The sequence below is a fragment of the Sus scrofa genome, chromosome 14, assembly GCF_000003025.6.
Source record: "Sus scrofa isolate TJ Tabasco breed Duroc chromosome 14, Sscrofa11.1, whole genome shotgun sequence".
Taxonomy (NCBI): domain Eukaryota; kingdom Metazoa; phylum Chordata; class Mammalia; order Artiodactyla; family Suidae; genus Sus; species Sus scrofa.
Window position 1 is genome coordinate 127,491,925 of NC_010456.5, and position 16,753 is coordinate 127,508,677.

General features: G+C 42.7%; 1 protein-coding gene across 1 annotated transcript in view; it reads right to left on the bottom strand.

Moving 5' to 3' along the window:
• The window catches only part of PDZD8 (PDZ domain containing 8), a 106,580-nt gene extending 96,083 nt beyond the window's left edge, over positions 1-10,497 (bottom strand). The window contains exon 1 of the mRNA XM_001927541.4: positions 9,412-10,497. Within this exon, the coding sequence (XP_001927576.1) occupies positions 9,412-10,277 (866 nt within the window). The 5' untranslated portion in view covers positions 10,278-10,497. The remainder of the gene's footprint in view (positions 1-9,411) is intronic.

A 16,753-nucleotide genomic window follows, 5' to 3' on the forward strand; every position in this document is an offset into this window, starting at 1 on the left:
CATTGTCACTGCAGTTGCTTGGTTTGCTGCTATGGCACAGGTTTGATCACTAGCCCAGGAACTCCACATACCATGGGTGAGGCCAACAGAAAATAAAAGCAAGCCAAAACAAAAACAGTGGTTATATCAAAGGAATGAAATTAAAAGGGAGAGAAGTACATTTTTAACTTTGTAATGCTCCTAAGCATTACTTGATTATCTGCAAACAAAAAAACTGACCAGAACCAAACAAAAACAAACTTAAAAAAAAAAAAAACAAACATTAAAAACATCAAAAGAAAAACGTATCCACACAAAGATATAGGTACTAAGATATTTATGGTACCATTAGTGAAAAACTAAAAGAAACAAAACAAGAAATAGGTTAACTTATGGTACTTCCAACCCATGTAATAATTCTAAGCACCTGTTAAAGCAAATAAAGTAAGGTATATTTAAAAACCTAAGATATAATGAGTAAAACAAAGAAACAAAACTCAGGAGTTCCCGTCATGGTGCAGTGGAAACGAATCCGACTAGGAACCATGAGGTTGCGGGTTCTATCCCTGGCCTTGCTCAGTGGGTTAAGGATCTGGCATTGCCGTGAGCTGTGGTGTAGGTCACAGACGTGGCTTGGATCTGGCGTTGCTGTGGCTGTGGTGTAGGCCAGCAGCTACAGCTATGATTAGACCCCTAGTCTGGGAACCTCCATATGCCACAGATGCAGCACTAAAAAGAAAAAAAAAAAAAAAAAAAAAAAAAGACAAAACTCAAGATGCAAACAGTAGGGTATCAACTATGACCTTGTTCTTACAAATTAGTAACAAGGTAGAAAACATTTAGAAAAAAGTATACAACAGTACCTGGGGAGTTCTCTTGTGGCATAGCCAAGTTAATGACCCAGCTCTGTCACTGCAGCAGCTTGGGTCGTTGCTCTGGCGTGGGTTTGATCCCTGGCCCAGGAACTTGGCGTGGGCAGAGCCAAAAGAAAGAGGACGGTCCCTGAATTTAAGTTGTAAGAAAACATGTCACAGAATATGTTCACTCCGATATTTCATATTTTCTGTCTGTATTTTTTCAATGAGCTTATCACTCACTTGAAAAGGGAAATTCTTTGGAATGTGTTACTTAGCAAATGTCTGACATATCTCTAGCAAAATGTCTGACTGGGAGTTCCCACCGTGGCACAGCAGAAACGAGTAAGACTAGGAACCATGAGGTTTCGGGTTCAATCCCTGGCCTTGCTCAGTGAGTTAAGATCTGGTGTTGCCGTAAGCTGTGGGTCAGTCACAGATGTGGCTTGGATCTGGCATTCCTGTGGCTGTGGCGTAAGCTAGCAGCTGTAGCTCTGATTAGACCCCTAGCCTGAAAACCCTCCTATGCAGCGGGTGCGGCCCTAAAAAGACAAAAGACAAAAAAAAAAGTCTGACCAACGTAGGATATTCAACTCATTACTAAAGGAAAGATACATTTATTCAGTAGGTATCATATGTGATGTCTATTATCTCCAATGACACAGACATTATTTCCACTTTATAGATATGGAAACTGAGGCTAAGAGAAGATAAAGCCTTTTGTCCAAGGGCTCTTGCTCCATAGAGTGCTGAAATCGGGTACACATTAACCCAAAATTCTATCTACCTGGAATAGACAATTTAAGTACTTCTCTATAGTCTCAACCCAAAAGAATGAAGTAATTCCTTATTACTGCTAGTGTCTAGTAGCGGCTGCAGTTCTACTTATTTGAAAGTAAATAATTAACTCTTACACCTCATTTCCCCCAGCACAAAAAGAGTACATGTGTTTTTTTGGGAGTTCTAGCAATTTGGCAAAAGAGATTTTGAAACCACCCTGTAAAACTTCTAATGACCAGGAAGTTGCTTTCCAACTTTCCAACAAAGTGTGACGTGCTCTATTGCCATGCCAAAAGTGTTGGTAGGTCCTATGGCTCTAGAAAGGAACAAAGGGATTTAATAACAGTTTTTTCTTGGTGACATTGTTCTGAGAAAAATGGAGAATGTGAAGAGAAAAAATACTGGGTCAGTATTTAACTTCTTTTATTTATTTATTTATTTTTTATCTTTTTGCCATTTCTTGGGCCGCTCCCACGGCATATGGAGGTTCCCAGGCCAGGGGTCGAATCAGAGCTGTAGCCACCGGCCTATGCCAGAGCCACAGCAACGCGGGATCCAAGCCTCGCCTGGAACCTACACCATAGCTCACAGCAATGCCAGATCCTTAACCCAATGAGCAAGGCCAGGGATCGAACCGCAACCTCATGGTTCCTAGTTGGATTCGTTAACCACTGAGCCACGACGGGAACTCCAGTATTTAACTTCTATATGAGGTATTCAGTGGTAGAAACTAACTTGAAATGCCAGATATTCTTATTGAACAAATGATTTAGAAAGTTTCAGCCTGCTATAAGGGAATCATACTATAAGGGGGAAAATGAAAAGAGACAGATTATTCTTTCTTGGATAGAGAGAGGTTCTTTAGAAATGCCTAAGCCATACAAGCCATAAAAGGCCAGTAAAAGTATGAAGTATTTAATACTTATTTTAGCATGTTAGTTTTAGTTATATTTATGGAAAGAAAACGGTATCCTTCTGTCTGCGTTTACTACTCAACCTGGAGTCTGAGGATCCCAGACAGGTTTCCAGGGGATCTTACAATTTTCATGAAATTAAATTGTTCATGCATTTTTCTGCAGAGTATTCACAGTTTTCATTAGCTTTCCAAAAAGACAGGATGCTCAAAAAAAAAAAAAAAAAAGGTTTAAAAGTACCTTTCAACATATATGCATACATGTTCCTTTTTTATAGACACTTAGACATAGTTTTTTTTGCTTAAGGGTTTAGCAGGGATTAGCAAACTCTTTTTATAAAGGGCCAGATAATAAATATCTTAGACTCTGTGGGTGCACATGGTCTGTTGAACATCAGTCCTCTCTTTTTCTTTTTTTGAACAGCTTTAAATGTAAAGTTAAAAGATGTAAAAATCATCCTTAATTTGTGGGCCTAACACCAGCTCATCTGCAAACTTCTGGTTTATTTACAGTAATTTCTGATTTATCTCTGCAGAAATAACATAGCATGCCTTTGGGAGTCCAGGACTTTTTTAAAGGACGTTGAGAAGGTCACTAACCCCAAGTCTCAAGTTAACACATCCGTAAAAATGAGATACTGACCTCTCCTACACAGTAGCTTTAACTATTAAGTGAGATAATAGGCGTACAGAACTGCACACACAATACCTGGCATAGTACCTGGCAAACTGATTTTCATTACCTGTGCCTCTGCCTCACATGACAGATTAGTAATATTTATAAATCAATACTAAGCATTTAATCAAACATGTTCCTCCAATGCAATCTATGTTATAATGATCTACTTTGGCTATTTCCAGGAACAAAGTGGGGATTCTCCAGAGAGCCGACAGATCTGAACATTATTGATTAGAATCCAACAGTTTCTTCATAATTATTCTTCTCCCTTCAATGTGTAAATCAAATTTCTAGGCAAAGATTTAATTTTCAATATATTATTTTCCATCTAAAATATTGTAAATACCTAAATCACAGTAGTTCAAATCAGCTTAAGAAAACCCAACATGTAAGAAGTAAAACCAGCTTTAAACCGGAGTATACTTAGGAGCACCAAGGAACACAAACACAAAGCTATCAAGGGTTTGCCTAGCAGAGACACTGATCTCTGATTCTCACAAAACTGAAGGTCCTAAACATATCCAAATAGCATTACAATGAGTTCTAATTGTTCTTTGTTTTCCTCAGGAAGACTAACCAGCTTGAGAGCATGAATTACGTCATAACTATTTCTAGCACCATACTCTCATCACAATACTAGGTATGGCAGTCCTCAGGAAATAGTTACTGAAAATAAGTGACTAGTTTAAAAATGACAATTACTTATCTGGGACAATGATCTTACAATTCCACTTATACAGAGATACTCATCTGAGCAGGAGTATAAGAAAAAGTACAATAGATTAAAAAATTATCTACTACATCATCATTCTAGAACAGCTACAGTGACGCCCTACTATCAAGTCTCCACTCTCCCAAAGAATCAAAGATAAATTATATTTTCTACTAACATTAGTAAGTGAAATTATGATCCCTACAATTACTAAGGAATTTTAGTACCTATTTTAAAGTATTTTCCAGCCTAAGCAAAGACACCTTTTAAAACTTGTCCATATACAGATAAAGAAAAGTATGAAAGAGTGAGTGAATAAACCTAGTACTTTACACTTTAAAATGATTTTGTCAGCTTTCAGTGAATTTACTTTGAAAGTGTTTAAGACATGGATTACTTGAAACCATCTTTACCTCAAATAATCAGTAAAATTTAAAAAGGTGTAATTAACGTTAAGAATAGATGTTTTTCTTCCTCATCTTGGAAGACCAAGGAAGAAATTACACAATTACAAACCACTTTATAGAATATGAGGCTTTCCAGACCAAGCCCAATTTAGTTCTCTGAAATGGTATATTTAGAGATGATACAGATAAATATAAAAATGCTAAAAGACCCTAACCAAATATAGCCCCAGTCCTTGCCTCTTCAATCTCTAGTCACTAAAAGTATTTGAAAATTTTCCACAAATATATATCAGAATACTTTTAAAAGAACAAAACAGTCATGTTCAGAAGACATCACATGAACCTAAAAAGTAAAGTTCTCCTCAAATATTTATTCCATACCCATTTATTAAATTCAAATAATGTCAATAGTAGATGCCCCTTTATTTACAGATCAGGAAAGTAAATGCTTGTATATAGTTAATTAATGACCCACAGCTTGCATTAAAGCAATCTGCTTACTATCACTACACTGTAGAGAAACAAAAAACACGTTTCAAGAGATTTTTAAAGACTGCTAATAGATCATTTTTTAATTCAACATTATAATAATTTCTTTTATAAAATAAAATCACTTAGTGAAAGTGTCTTTAAAGATATATTTAAAGAGGAGTTAAAAAGTATCACCCTCTGGTATCAAGCTATTAACACTTCTCATATTCAATGAAGAGCAACAGTATTGCTCCTCATTTAGTAAGCATCTCAAATTCATATGATGCCAGACCAGGCAAGTACCTTCAGTAAATGTAGAAAGTGGGTAGGGACTATAAACTACACAGGTAAGAGGTTCTTGGAGCTGCTGCTAGACTCCATCTCTCTATCTTATTGCTAGGATGAATGCACGCGTGGTGTTACAAGATTGTCCAAATTTTCCTAAGAGAAACCAGAAATTCAAGTCATGCAAAATTTTCCACTTTTCAATGTTGGCAATTAAGAAATAAACCAAAAAAACTCCATGGTACAGGCCAAATTAAAAGTACCTACAGGAGTTCCCGTCGTGGCGCAGTGGTTAACGAATCCGACTAAGAACCATGAGGTTGCAGGTTCGGGCCCTGCCCTTGCTCAGTGGGTTAAGGATCGGGCGTTGCCGTGAGCTGTGGTGTAGGTTGCAGACGCGGCTCGGATCCCGCGTTGCTGTGGCTCTGGCGTAGGCCGGTGGCTATAGCTCCGATTCAACCCCTAGCCTGGGAACCTCCATATGCCGCGGGAGCGGCCCAAGAAATAGCAACAACAACAACAAAAAGACAAAAAGACAAAAAAAAAAAAAAAAAAAAGTACCTACAAACTCAATCTGGCCTTTTGGAATGTAACCAGTGCTAACTACACAGTAATAATATTCTAGAAACAGAAGCATCAGTAAGAATGTCAAACATTTGACTTCCAAACCCTAAACTCATCAGGACTTACTAAGATTTCATGTTGCAGATGGATTCTCCATGTAGTCAAGAACATTAGTGGTAATCTTCCCCTCCTGAAGGCTAATTTTTGGTTAATTAAAACAGAAACAAACACCAACTATGACTTTTTTTATGGCTGTCCCCACAGCATGTGGAAATTCCCAGGGCCAGGAAATAAACCCATGCCATAACAGCAACCTGTACCAGATCCTTAACCCAAAGTGCCACAAGAAAACTCCAAAACTGACTTCAATTTATTAAAGTATATACATTTTAGGAAAAAAATCAAAAAAATTAACATTGAGGTGGTGAAATGAAAATATTGATAAAATTAATAAAATTAAAATTATCATACGCAGAAAATAAATACATATTAAAAAATATTGTAATGCTTTACAGACTGTGTTAGTTGGGTAAAATGAAGTGTCTATCAATTGGGTCCTTACAAAGAAAACAACCACTTGAGCTCCCTTCTCATTTTTGGATGAGACATCAGGAAACTAGCAATCCTGATGGGCCACCTTTACTTTAGCAACATGAAAATGGAAAAACAAATGAAGAGGGGGAAGAAGTGACAACCATGTTAACTGGCAAGATATTTCTGTTATATAATTTACAGTGCCAAAGGATCCTAAAACTCAATACAATTTCCTTACTGCTTTAGCTCTACTAAGTAGATTAGATGGCTAAAAAGGATAACTAGCAAGACCTTCTATTTGGAAACAAAATCTACTGGATTAAAAAAGAAATGCTATGTGGGGCAGCACCCAAAGATTTAACCTTATCATTTAATCTTAAAAGAATTTAATCTTTAAAAAAAATCTTTCTCAAAATTTTCAATGTAAGAAAAAAAAAAGTTTTATAGTCACACTCTTCCCAGAGTTCTCAGTTAATTTGGAAGGATACCCCCATATATAGTATATTAATGGCACACTTAAAAAAAAAATCCCTTATGAACAACACAGTATAGTTTAAGGGAAAAAAGGCAGTTTGGTTTTATAAGAGCTAGATTTCACCACCTGACAACTGTGTGACTGTAAGTGAGTTATTTAACTACTCTGAGCACTCTTCTCTCATCTATAAAAAAGGATAAACACTAGCTACTTTAATTCTCATTATGAGAATTGCGATACATCTTAAATGTATTTTAACTCATTCTCTTAACTGAAATTTGAATCTGCTCCACAGCATCAGTGGTTTAAAGCATTCTTGGCAGAACAGCCACACACAAATGAGAGAACTCAAATTCCTGAAGCAGCCCTTTTCATCCTTACATTTCTACTATTTTCTTTTACTAAACTAAAATCAGCTTCCTAGTTACTTCAACCTCATCGATTACATTCCAGTTTAAATCTTACCAGGTATAGCTAATTCAATGCTCACTAAACTCCAACCTCCATGAGGGTTGAGACTGTTCAGGTGTTTTTTTTTTTTTCCCTCTTTTTAGGGCAGCACCCAAGGAATATGGAAGTTCCCAGACTAGGGGTTGAATCAGAGCTACAGCTGCCGACCTAGACCACAGCCACATCAACAAGGGATCTGAGCTGTGTCTGTAACCTACACCACAGCTCAGGGCAACGCTGGATCCTTAACCCACTGAGCAAGGCCAGGGATTGAACCCCAGGTCCTCATGTATACTAGCTGGGTTCATTACCGCTGAGCCATGAAGGGAACTCCCAGAGAATGTTCAGTATTGAAGCCCCAGAACCTAGAATAAAGATAAGCACATAGAAGGTTTGTACAATAAACATTTACAGATTGAAAAAAATATTTACAGATCAAGTGATATGTTCTGTGCAGTATTTGCTGATTGACCATTGAAATGCCTTTAAATATTATAAATAATTAAGGTTTTAAAAGTTGAAATACCATACACAACCAAACATATGCTGTTTTTTAAAAAATCCTTTTGGAGGAAATGAAAGGGAATTTAGCTGTATTTTAAATGATGATGCTATTCAATGATACAAATGATAAAGTTCCTTCAAAGCAAAAAACCCATTAATAGCTTCATAACTCCTAATCATAATTTCCTTCAAATTTAACTGAATTCTAAGTTTACATTAGAAATAAACAAATGTCAAGATGACATGTAACCTCATTACCACTAGCTATCCTGCAAATAATCTCCAAATAATAACTTAGTCAAGCTTTATCATTTGAAAGTCACCCAGAAAACATAAGAATTGAAGTTGATAGAATATCAAAATCTGTAACAACTTTCTCTCATGACTTACTTAGCAACACACTGCTATGAACATCTCACTGCTTTAAATACTAGAATTCACTTATAATTTAGTCACATATTACACAGCTGAAAGAATATTTATAAAGTAGGTTCTACTTCACAGAACAGGAAATCAAACTGTGAATGACAAGTTGACCATACTCTGCAAATCTATGGAAATATTTCCATTATAAATATCTCCTGCCACCTGACAGTTTTAAGCTGTCACTCTGTGCTATTAGCCCAAACAAAACACAATTATATTTGTAAGGTAAGTCTGCCACATACATATTGTCAATACTCCATCCCAAACCCAAACATAAAATATTTCTGAATTATCTGGGTCACTGATACTTGAAACTGTGGTAGAAAATTAGTGATCCAGAAATATGTAACTTCCACTAAAGGGAATTAGGTAAGGCAAATAGCAGAATTTTAAAGAACAAATTTCAAAAAAATCAAACATTTAAATGAACAGAAAATTAAAGAACTGAAAGTAAAATTTTAAAATTCATCTATTTTAGAAGAAATAGCCATATATGACCCCACTTCGATGCCTACAAGTCTTTCCAAAGTGGATGAAGCCTCTGGTCTTAAAACTTCCTCTTCCCTTTCACTTCTTTGACTTTAAAAAAACACCTTGTACATTAACCAAAATAGTATACTACATAAAATCAAGCCACCAGATACAGGATGCCTTTAAAAAGTTAAAATCACTACCCATCCTTAAAATACTGTCTGCAGGTACTATATTTCAGGTACTGTATGAGGAAGTTACAACCACAGAGAGTAGACAGTAAAGCTAGAATCTGGGTTTGCGCTATAGAAGCTGCCACAAAAGGGCAGAGGACATTAACACAAAAAATGTAATACAGAAAGTACAGAGAACTACAATACGTTTCCAACTCTTTTCCAATTTGCTGAGGAAAACTTTTCGTTTCCGATGGATACTCCCTCTGCCCCGAAAGTTGCCAAAGCATCACCGCCAAAACTGGTCCGCAGTTGCAAAATACAACAGCCCTGGGCTACCAGCACACGCTTCAAGCCTGCACTTCGTATCCAGGAACAATTTCTCAATGAAGCCGAGGTGATGCTGCAAAGTTGCCTTCAATGCAGCAACCACGTACAGAACAGTTTCTCAACAGTCCCAGAGCCAACTCCCGGGGTGGGGGCAGGAGGCTGGACTTCCCTTCCATTTTCAATAGGCTGCTTTGAGCCACGCTGACAGCTCCTTGGATGCCCAAGACACAAGAAGAGTTTTCTAGCTCCTATTAATGCCCTTCGGAAGCAAAGAATGTGGGCACTACTTGCCTTTATCTAGGGCCCTGTCCAGGGCTGGGGATATATCATTGCTCTTCCTGCCCCAACCCAGTCGGCAGGCCCGAGTTCCCAGCAGCCAGGCCCCCACCCCACCTCCCTCTCACCTGATCTTGTAACTCGGCAGCGTGTGCTTGCGCTTGATGATTTTCTTGAGCTGGTTGACGATGATGGAGGTGAGCTGGGGCATGGGCCGCCCTTCGAACTGGGAGCGCACCTCGAAGTCGATCAGTGGGTCCTCCACGAAGGAGAAGAACCAGTGGGTGAAGGGCACGCGGGTGAGGACGAAGCGCAGCCTCCCCTCCACCCGGGACAGCTTGACGAACAGGTAGGCGGACTTGCCGAAGACCAGGTCCACGTCGATGGCCAAGTGGAAGCCTCCGTCGTACTCCACCTCCGCCTCAAAAGCCAGCTCCTCGGGGGAGGTGGCGGGTAGCGCCTCCCCTTCTGGGCCATCGGGCTCCCCGGTGGCCGAGGGCACCACGGGCCGGAGAAGCCGGATGGTCTTGATGAAGGGCACGGTCTCGCCCAGGAACACGTCCCGCAGGCTCAGCCCCTCCAGCAGGCGCCCGGCCGTCTTGGTCTGCAGCAGCTCCTCGAACTCCACCTTGATCTTCTTGGTGACCCAGCGGCGGGCCAGCGCGGTGTCCCGCAGCTCCCGGAACAGGAACAGAATGGTGGCGTTGAGGAAGTAGCAGGTCTCCCGCGTCGGCGGGGCGGGGGTCTCGGGGGTCGGGGTCGCGCCGCCCTCAGGGGACCCGCCGGCGGGCTCCTCAGCCCCGCCGCCGCCATAAAGGTACTCCCGCAGGGCCAGGCCCGGCACCGGCTTGATGTAGCGGAAGCCTTCGGCGGCGCGGGCGGCCTCGTCCGGTGGCGGCAAGGGCTGTTTGCGGTAAAGCAGCAGAAACTGGGTGAGGAGCGTGAGGAAGGAGCCCAGCACGGCCGATGCCAGGATCATGAGCAGCAGCCCCATCCCGCCACCGCCTCCGCCCGGGGCGCCCGGGCCCTCGTCCCTGCGCCCACTGCGCTGCTTTCTTCACGCCGCCTTCCCCGCTGCCACCATCTTGAGGACATCGGGCGACGGGGTCCGGGCGAGCGGCTCCGTCGGCCTCGTCCAGCGGCTCCGGCCCGCGCGGCGCAGCGCCAGAGCCTGCAGCGGCCCGCGCCTCCTCAGACACTCCCGTAGGCGGCCGCTGAGGCGGAGGCGGCGGGGGCGGGAGGGGGCGGGACGGCGTCTTCCTCCGACCTCCGCTCATTGGAAGAACGGCGCGTGACATCAGCAACGTGCTCGCTCCCGACGGCGTCGCCTGGCAGCCAGCGCCCGGGCACGCGTACGCGGGTCCTTCATCACCTCCTAGCGCCCTTCCAGCCCCGCCCCCCCAGACCAACATTCCAATCCCCCGCAATCCACGTGGCTGTCACTTCTGAAGTCGTTGTCGGAATCAAGAGGATAACTGGGGCCACCAGTTGGAGGATAAGGAGGCCGGGCGGAGATGGCACGCGGCGTTCTTGATCCTGGTCTTCTCGTTATCTTCTAACGCGCCCATCCCCCCTCATTGGCCGCGATCCCTGTCTGTTACCTCTGCTGCAGTGTGATTCTTCCCCTCACACCCCAGAGAATAGGCTGACGGCTTTCCCTGCAGGGCAGCGCCGCAGAGGATCTGAGCTGGCCGTTTGCGACTTTCCAAGCCGAGGACAAGATTAGACTGCCTCAGAGACTGCCGTCGCCGACCATCAGTCTGACCAGCGGACGCTCTGCGTCCGCGGAGGGTGGGCCCTGGGAAGGAGGGACGAGAAAAAAGGCGTCAGATGTGAACTAACTTTATCACCTAGGTGGATATTCGAGATTTGAATGATAGAGACGTAAAAGAGCCAGTCCGAGGTTGAGCGAGATGAATTAGCAGGATGATTGGAAGACGTATAGAGCCTCACTGTCAAGTTCTTGCAGGGTTTAGTGTATGATTACATTTAGTCCTTTTAAGAGACAGAGTTAGCCACCACCCACTTTACAGATGCAAACACTGGCGCAGAGAGGCTAAGGAAGTTGCCTAGGGTCACACAATGGAGACTGATTTTTCTAAAACTAAATCTTAAACTCTTGTCCATTACTCTGGACTATGATACCATATAGTTGGAAGGGGGTTTACTGTATCCAGGTGCACAGGAAGGGGAAGTTGGGCAGGGGTTCGGAGCGGGGGGTGGGGTAGGTACTTCAGGGAATTTTGCATAGGGTAGCACTTTGACAAAAGCCAGAGTTAATGAAGCCAGGTTGCCCAGCAACACTATTACTCCTCCTGCCCTCTGGTTACATCATAAATGCTTAATGTGTTCCAACTACATGGATACTCCAACGATCTACCCCTACTCCAACCAGGGTCAGCTATTCCATACCTAAAAGTCAGGCTGAGCCTGGCTGTCTTTAAGGGGCCAGGGCAGTGCTCCTCTCTAGCCCTGGAAGATCTCCAAGCCAGTGCCTGTCCTGAGTCTGGGTGATTCTAGAACAAAAAACAGAGTTCTCCCCATTCTGACCCAACCGAAGCAGGTATAGAACTTAGGAACGCGGCGGATCTCATCTCACTTACTCAGGTGTGAGACCAGAATGGCTCCTTTACTCTGCAAAGGTAAGCAGGCTGAGGGAAGCCGGCTGAAAACCATAATCCACATCCTGTAGATGTCAGAGCCCTGCCAGGATATCTGGGAGTTCCAGGAAACTTCTTTGCTTGTGGTCACCTCTGGCTCCTGGCCTCTGCTTCTGGGCTGCTATCTCAGTTCTACACTGTTTCATCCCAAATGGGAACTAGAGACCACTCCTCAATTTCCACCAAAACCTAATTCATAACCCTCCTGCACCACTGTAGCTGGAGATGCCACAGAAGCCGGAGGTGGGGTGGAAGATTATCTGAGTAATCTTCATATTACTGAGACACAAAATCTTCCAAGAATGTATTAATCCATTCTGCATCTTAAAATATCCTTCAACCACCTCCCTTCCCCACAAGGAAAGTCGGTGATTTTCTGGGAAAGAGTACTTGGTCTCATACTCCATCTCGCAGGTGCCTCCCTCTTCTCCCTCATACCTCTTCCTTATTCCTCAGATTACCTTTGGGAATCCCAAATCTTCTCAATCCATTATACAGGGTCCCCAGCAAAACTTGCCCCCTGAGGAGTGCACTCCAAATCCAGGAAGGAGCTTAGCACATTTTGGGGAAAAGAATATTTTCCCCATGTGTTAAAATAGCAAACATGTATTGAATACTTACAATAACAATAAATTATTATATTTATAGAGAATTTATGTGCCAGGCATAGTGTTAAGCATTTAATATACCTTATCTCATTTAAAAATCAAAATGTCCATGAGTGTTGGAGCTGTCCCTCCACCCTGCCCAGGCCTGGGGTAGCCAGTCCAGCTCTTGGCTGGCTGACCTCAACATAGCACACCTGCCAATCAACCCCCACATGTCAACCTGCAAATGTCTGCCAGGTTGGGGGCTTTTCTTCTTTTGCCTTTCACTCAGTGATTCAACTAAGCAGGGTTTCTGAACCTTGCACTACTGCCATTTGGAGCTGGAAAAGTCTTTGTTATGAGGTCTGTCCTGTGCATTGTGGGAGGTGATGAATGCAGTGTTGATAGAAGCTTATTATTTTAAATGGCATTCCCTGGAAGAATATAAATTCAGCAAACTTTTTTTAAAAAAAAATTAATCCTAGTTCAAAGAAACTCAGAAGTCTGAGAACTTTGGGCTTCCTCAGCTCCGATTCTGAGTAAGTTTTTGAAGGAAGAAGTACTTAGCCTGCTTGCTGACCTTTTGATGAGTCTTAAGTGACATCACTGTAATTAAGCTGCCCAAATAGGTTTCACGGGAAGTATCCATTTCAAGGGGAAGAATACTGGAAGATGGCATGCACGTAAGACTAACATTCTCACCAGCTGGAGTGAGGCATGGACCACTTCTGCTGTTAAACTCTGAATCCCTCCTGGTGACGAAATAGGCTGAGAAAGCCAAAGCAGGTGAGTATGGGAGTGTGTGAGTAGCATGCAAGCCAACTTGATAAAAATGATATAAAATAATGCAAATATCACAAAATATGGAGAAAAGCGTAAAGAAGTTTAGACTGTTTGCCAAAAAATGATACATTAAACCATTTTGTGCAGTGTCAGAATTCAAATTCAACAAATATTTTTGAGCATCCAACATGTGCCAGGCTCCAGGGATATTGAATGAATAGGACAGAGTCCCTGCCCTCAGGGGTGCCAGGCCCAGGTGAAGCAGACATACACCTACGTAACTGATGTTAAAAGATAGTACCCAGAGCACTGTGGGATGAGAGCCTTTTGGTTCAAGGGTAGATACAGTTGATTGCAAGGAAGAGAAACTGCCTCCAGTTAACTCAAACTGGATTCACGTTAAAGACATCATTGAACTCCAAGGCATTCAGCTGGGGCTCAGAAAACTCCAGCAACCTGGAAGTGAGAGGGCTCTCTCCCTTTCTCATTCTTTCTGGCCCCACTGAGTATCTTGTCTCTGCATCTCTATGCAAGTCCCTGCCGTTTCCCCCCATAAGGCTCTTGGTTCCTACTCGGCCATAACCTCAGCACGAAGGCAACTTTGGGAGGCATCAGCTCTGCACCCACATCTATAGGGTCTTCTATTTCTATAGCGTACCTAATGTGACCTGCTATTTCAAGCCCAGTCACTGCAGCTGGGCTCTGCTAATACTATCATTTATGCCCAAGGGGTTTGCCTCTTCTGGTGGGTGAGGCAGCTTCTCCAAGGAGGGAGAGAGGATTGAGAATGAGCATAGATGGGCAATTCTAGTTCAATAGAAGTTGAAAGGGAAATTCAGGATGGGGAAGGTGGGAAGCTTCTTGTGACAAATGGAATTTGCATTAGGCTTTAAGGCTTAGAAGAACAAAGTTCAGAAGTTGGGAATCCAACAGAATTTAGGGAACTTAAAACCAGGATGGTTGGAGGGTGGCGTGAATAGGGTCAGTACAAAGAATAAGAGAGATGGAGGTAAGGTAGTCAGGTAGACTTGAGCCAAATGATGGAGGGCTTAAATACCAGGACAAGTTTGGCTTCTATTTTGTGAAATAGAAAGTTCCCAGGCTAGGGGTCGAAGCAGAGCTGTAGCTGCTGGCCTACACCACAGTCACAGCAACGAGGGATCCGAGCTACATCTGCAACCTACACTACAGCTGACGGCAACACTGGATCTTAACCCACTGAGCGAAGCCGAGTCCTCATGGATATGAGTCAGATTCATCTCCACTGAGCCACGACAGGTACTCCTGTGTGGCCTTTAAAGTCTCCAAAGGCTTTTAACCAAGAGTATAACATTAATCCTTTTCCTTCCATCATTTCCACTTGCAAAACCTCAGCTCTGGACCAATCCAATCATCTACCTCCTCCCCTCTTGCATCTACAAATTCATGGTCTTTGTTCTCATCTGGCCCTCAAGGCAACTCAGACATTTCTCTCTATTATCTTAGCTACCATCTATCTACTTGATGGCCACACTCACCCTTAATTAGTTCAGAACTCAGGTAAGGAAGAGGAGAGTTATTGATTCTTTAAAAAACAAAACAAAACAAAAAAACCTCTACATTTTGTACCCCTGAATGATTAAACATTACTATGCTGATTTCTCATGCTTTTCTTTCTCTGTTTTGGTTTTGATTTTTAGGGCTACTATCCTTCTACTAGCCCGTAACATTTTTGAGTAATTCTGTGGTTCTCTTCTTGGTCCACCTCTATTTTTACTCTGCATCCTTTACCTGGATGAAGACATCCATTTCAAAGACTTCAACTCACCTCTCCAGCTACCCATCTCTCCTACCTGTACTTGAGACATCTCCAATTTAACTTGACCCAAACTGAATGTCTTCCTTCTGGCAGACACTGCTGGTTGCCTGCCCAGTGTCTATTCTCCCATTCTTTATTAGTAAGAGAACTCCCATTTTATCATGAATATCAATGCATGGAGATAAAAAGCACTTATTCCACAATCTCTCTTATATTTAGATGTGGCCATGTTACCGGTGTCTGATATTTAAGAAGTGTTTAGGAAGTCTCTCTTTTCTTTCTTTTTTTTTTTTTTTTTTTTTTTTTGTCTTTTTAGGGCCGCACCCACAGCATATGAGGTTCCCAGGCTAGGGGTTGAATTGGAGCTATAGCTGCTAGCCACAGCCACAGCCTCAGCAACGCCAGATCCGAGCCACATCTGTGACCTATACCACAGCTCATAGCGATGCCGGATCCCTAGCCCACTGAGCAAGGCCAAAGATCAAACCCTCGTTCTCATGGATACCAGTCAGATTCCTTTCCACTGAGTCATGACGGGAACTCCTAGAAGTCTCTTAAAGGAAACTGACTAGCTGGAAGCTACATCATTTTGCTTTCCCCTCTTGTTCCTCCTTCCACTGCACTGTCTGGAATGTAGTGCAGGATTTCTGGCGCTCCAGCAGCTATTTTGGACCTTAAGGTAACTTTGATGATGGAAGCCAGATGCTAAAGTTGGCAGAGCAGACAGACCTCTGGATCCCTGATGACTTCTTGGAGCTACCAGAGCAGCCCTGGATTTTCTGTTATATATTCAGTCAAACCTTCCCAAGTTGGCCCCTCCTCTGTGTTCCCTACCATTCCCACCCATCCAAACCTCGCTTGCCCCCTTACTCTCCCACATTCTCTTAATTTTTTTTTTTTTTTTTGGTCTTTTTGCCTTTTCTAGGGCCACTCCCGAGGCATATGGAGGTTCCCAGGCTGGGGGTCTAATTGGAGCTGTAGCCACTGGCCTACACCAGAGCCACAGCAACACGGGATCCAAACCACGTCTGCAACCTACACCACAGCTCACGGCAATGCCAAATCCTTAACCCACTGAGCAAGGCCAGGGATTGAACCCGCAACCTCATGGTTCCTAGTCGGATTTGTTAACCACTGAGCCACAACGGGAACTCCCTGAATTCTTTTAATTCTATCTCCTTAGTATATCTCAAGTGTGTCCCCACTTCTCTAGCCATATCACCAGACCCTTATTGCAGGCTCTCTTCTTTTCTCTTGCCATGACTTTAATTCTTCAGTTTCTCCAACCTAGTCACTCTACTCATTCTCCATACTGCTGCTACAATGATCTTTCTCCAGTACAAGTCTGACTTTGTCACTTTGTTGCTAAAAATTCTTCAGTGGCTCCTCCCAACCATATTCATAGTAATAGTTATCACGACCAAGAGCACAGTAAATGGGAAGCATTGTGCTAAGCACTTAAGAAGCATTTACATTCTCACAGTTGTCCTTAGAAATAGGTACAATCATTCATTCATGGATGAAGAAACAGACACTTGATCCAGATAAATAATCTGCCAAAAGTCAGTAGTTAAGTGGAAGAGTGGAAATCTGAACAAACTCTGACCCCCAAACCTCTCATTTTAGGTCAATATTCCTTCAG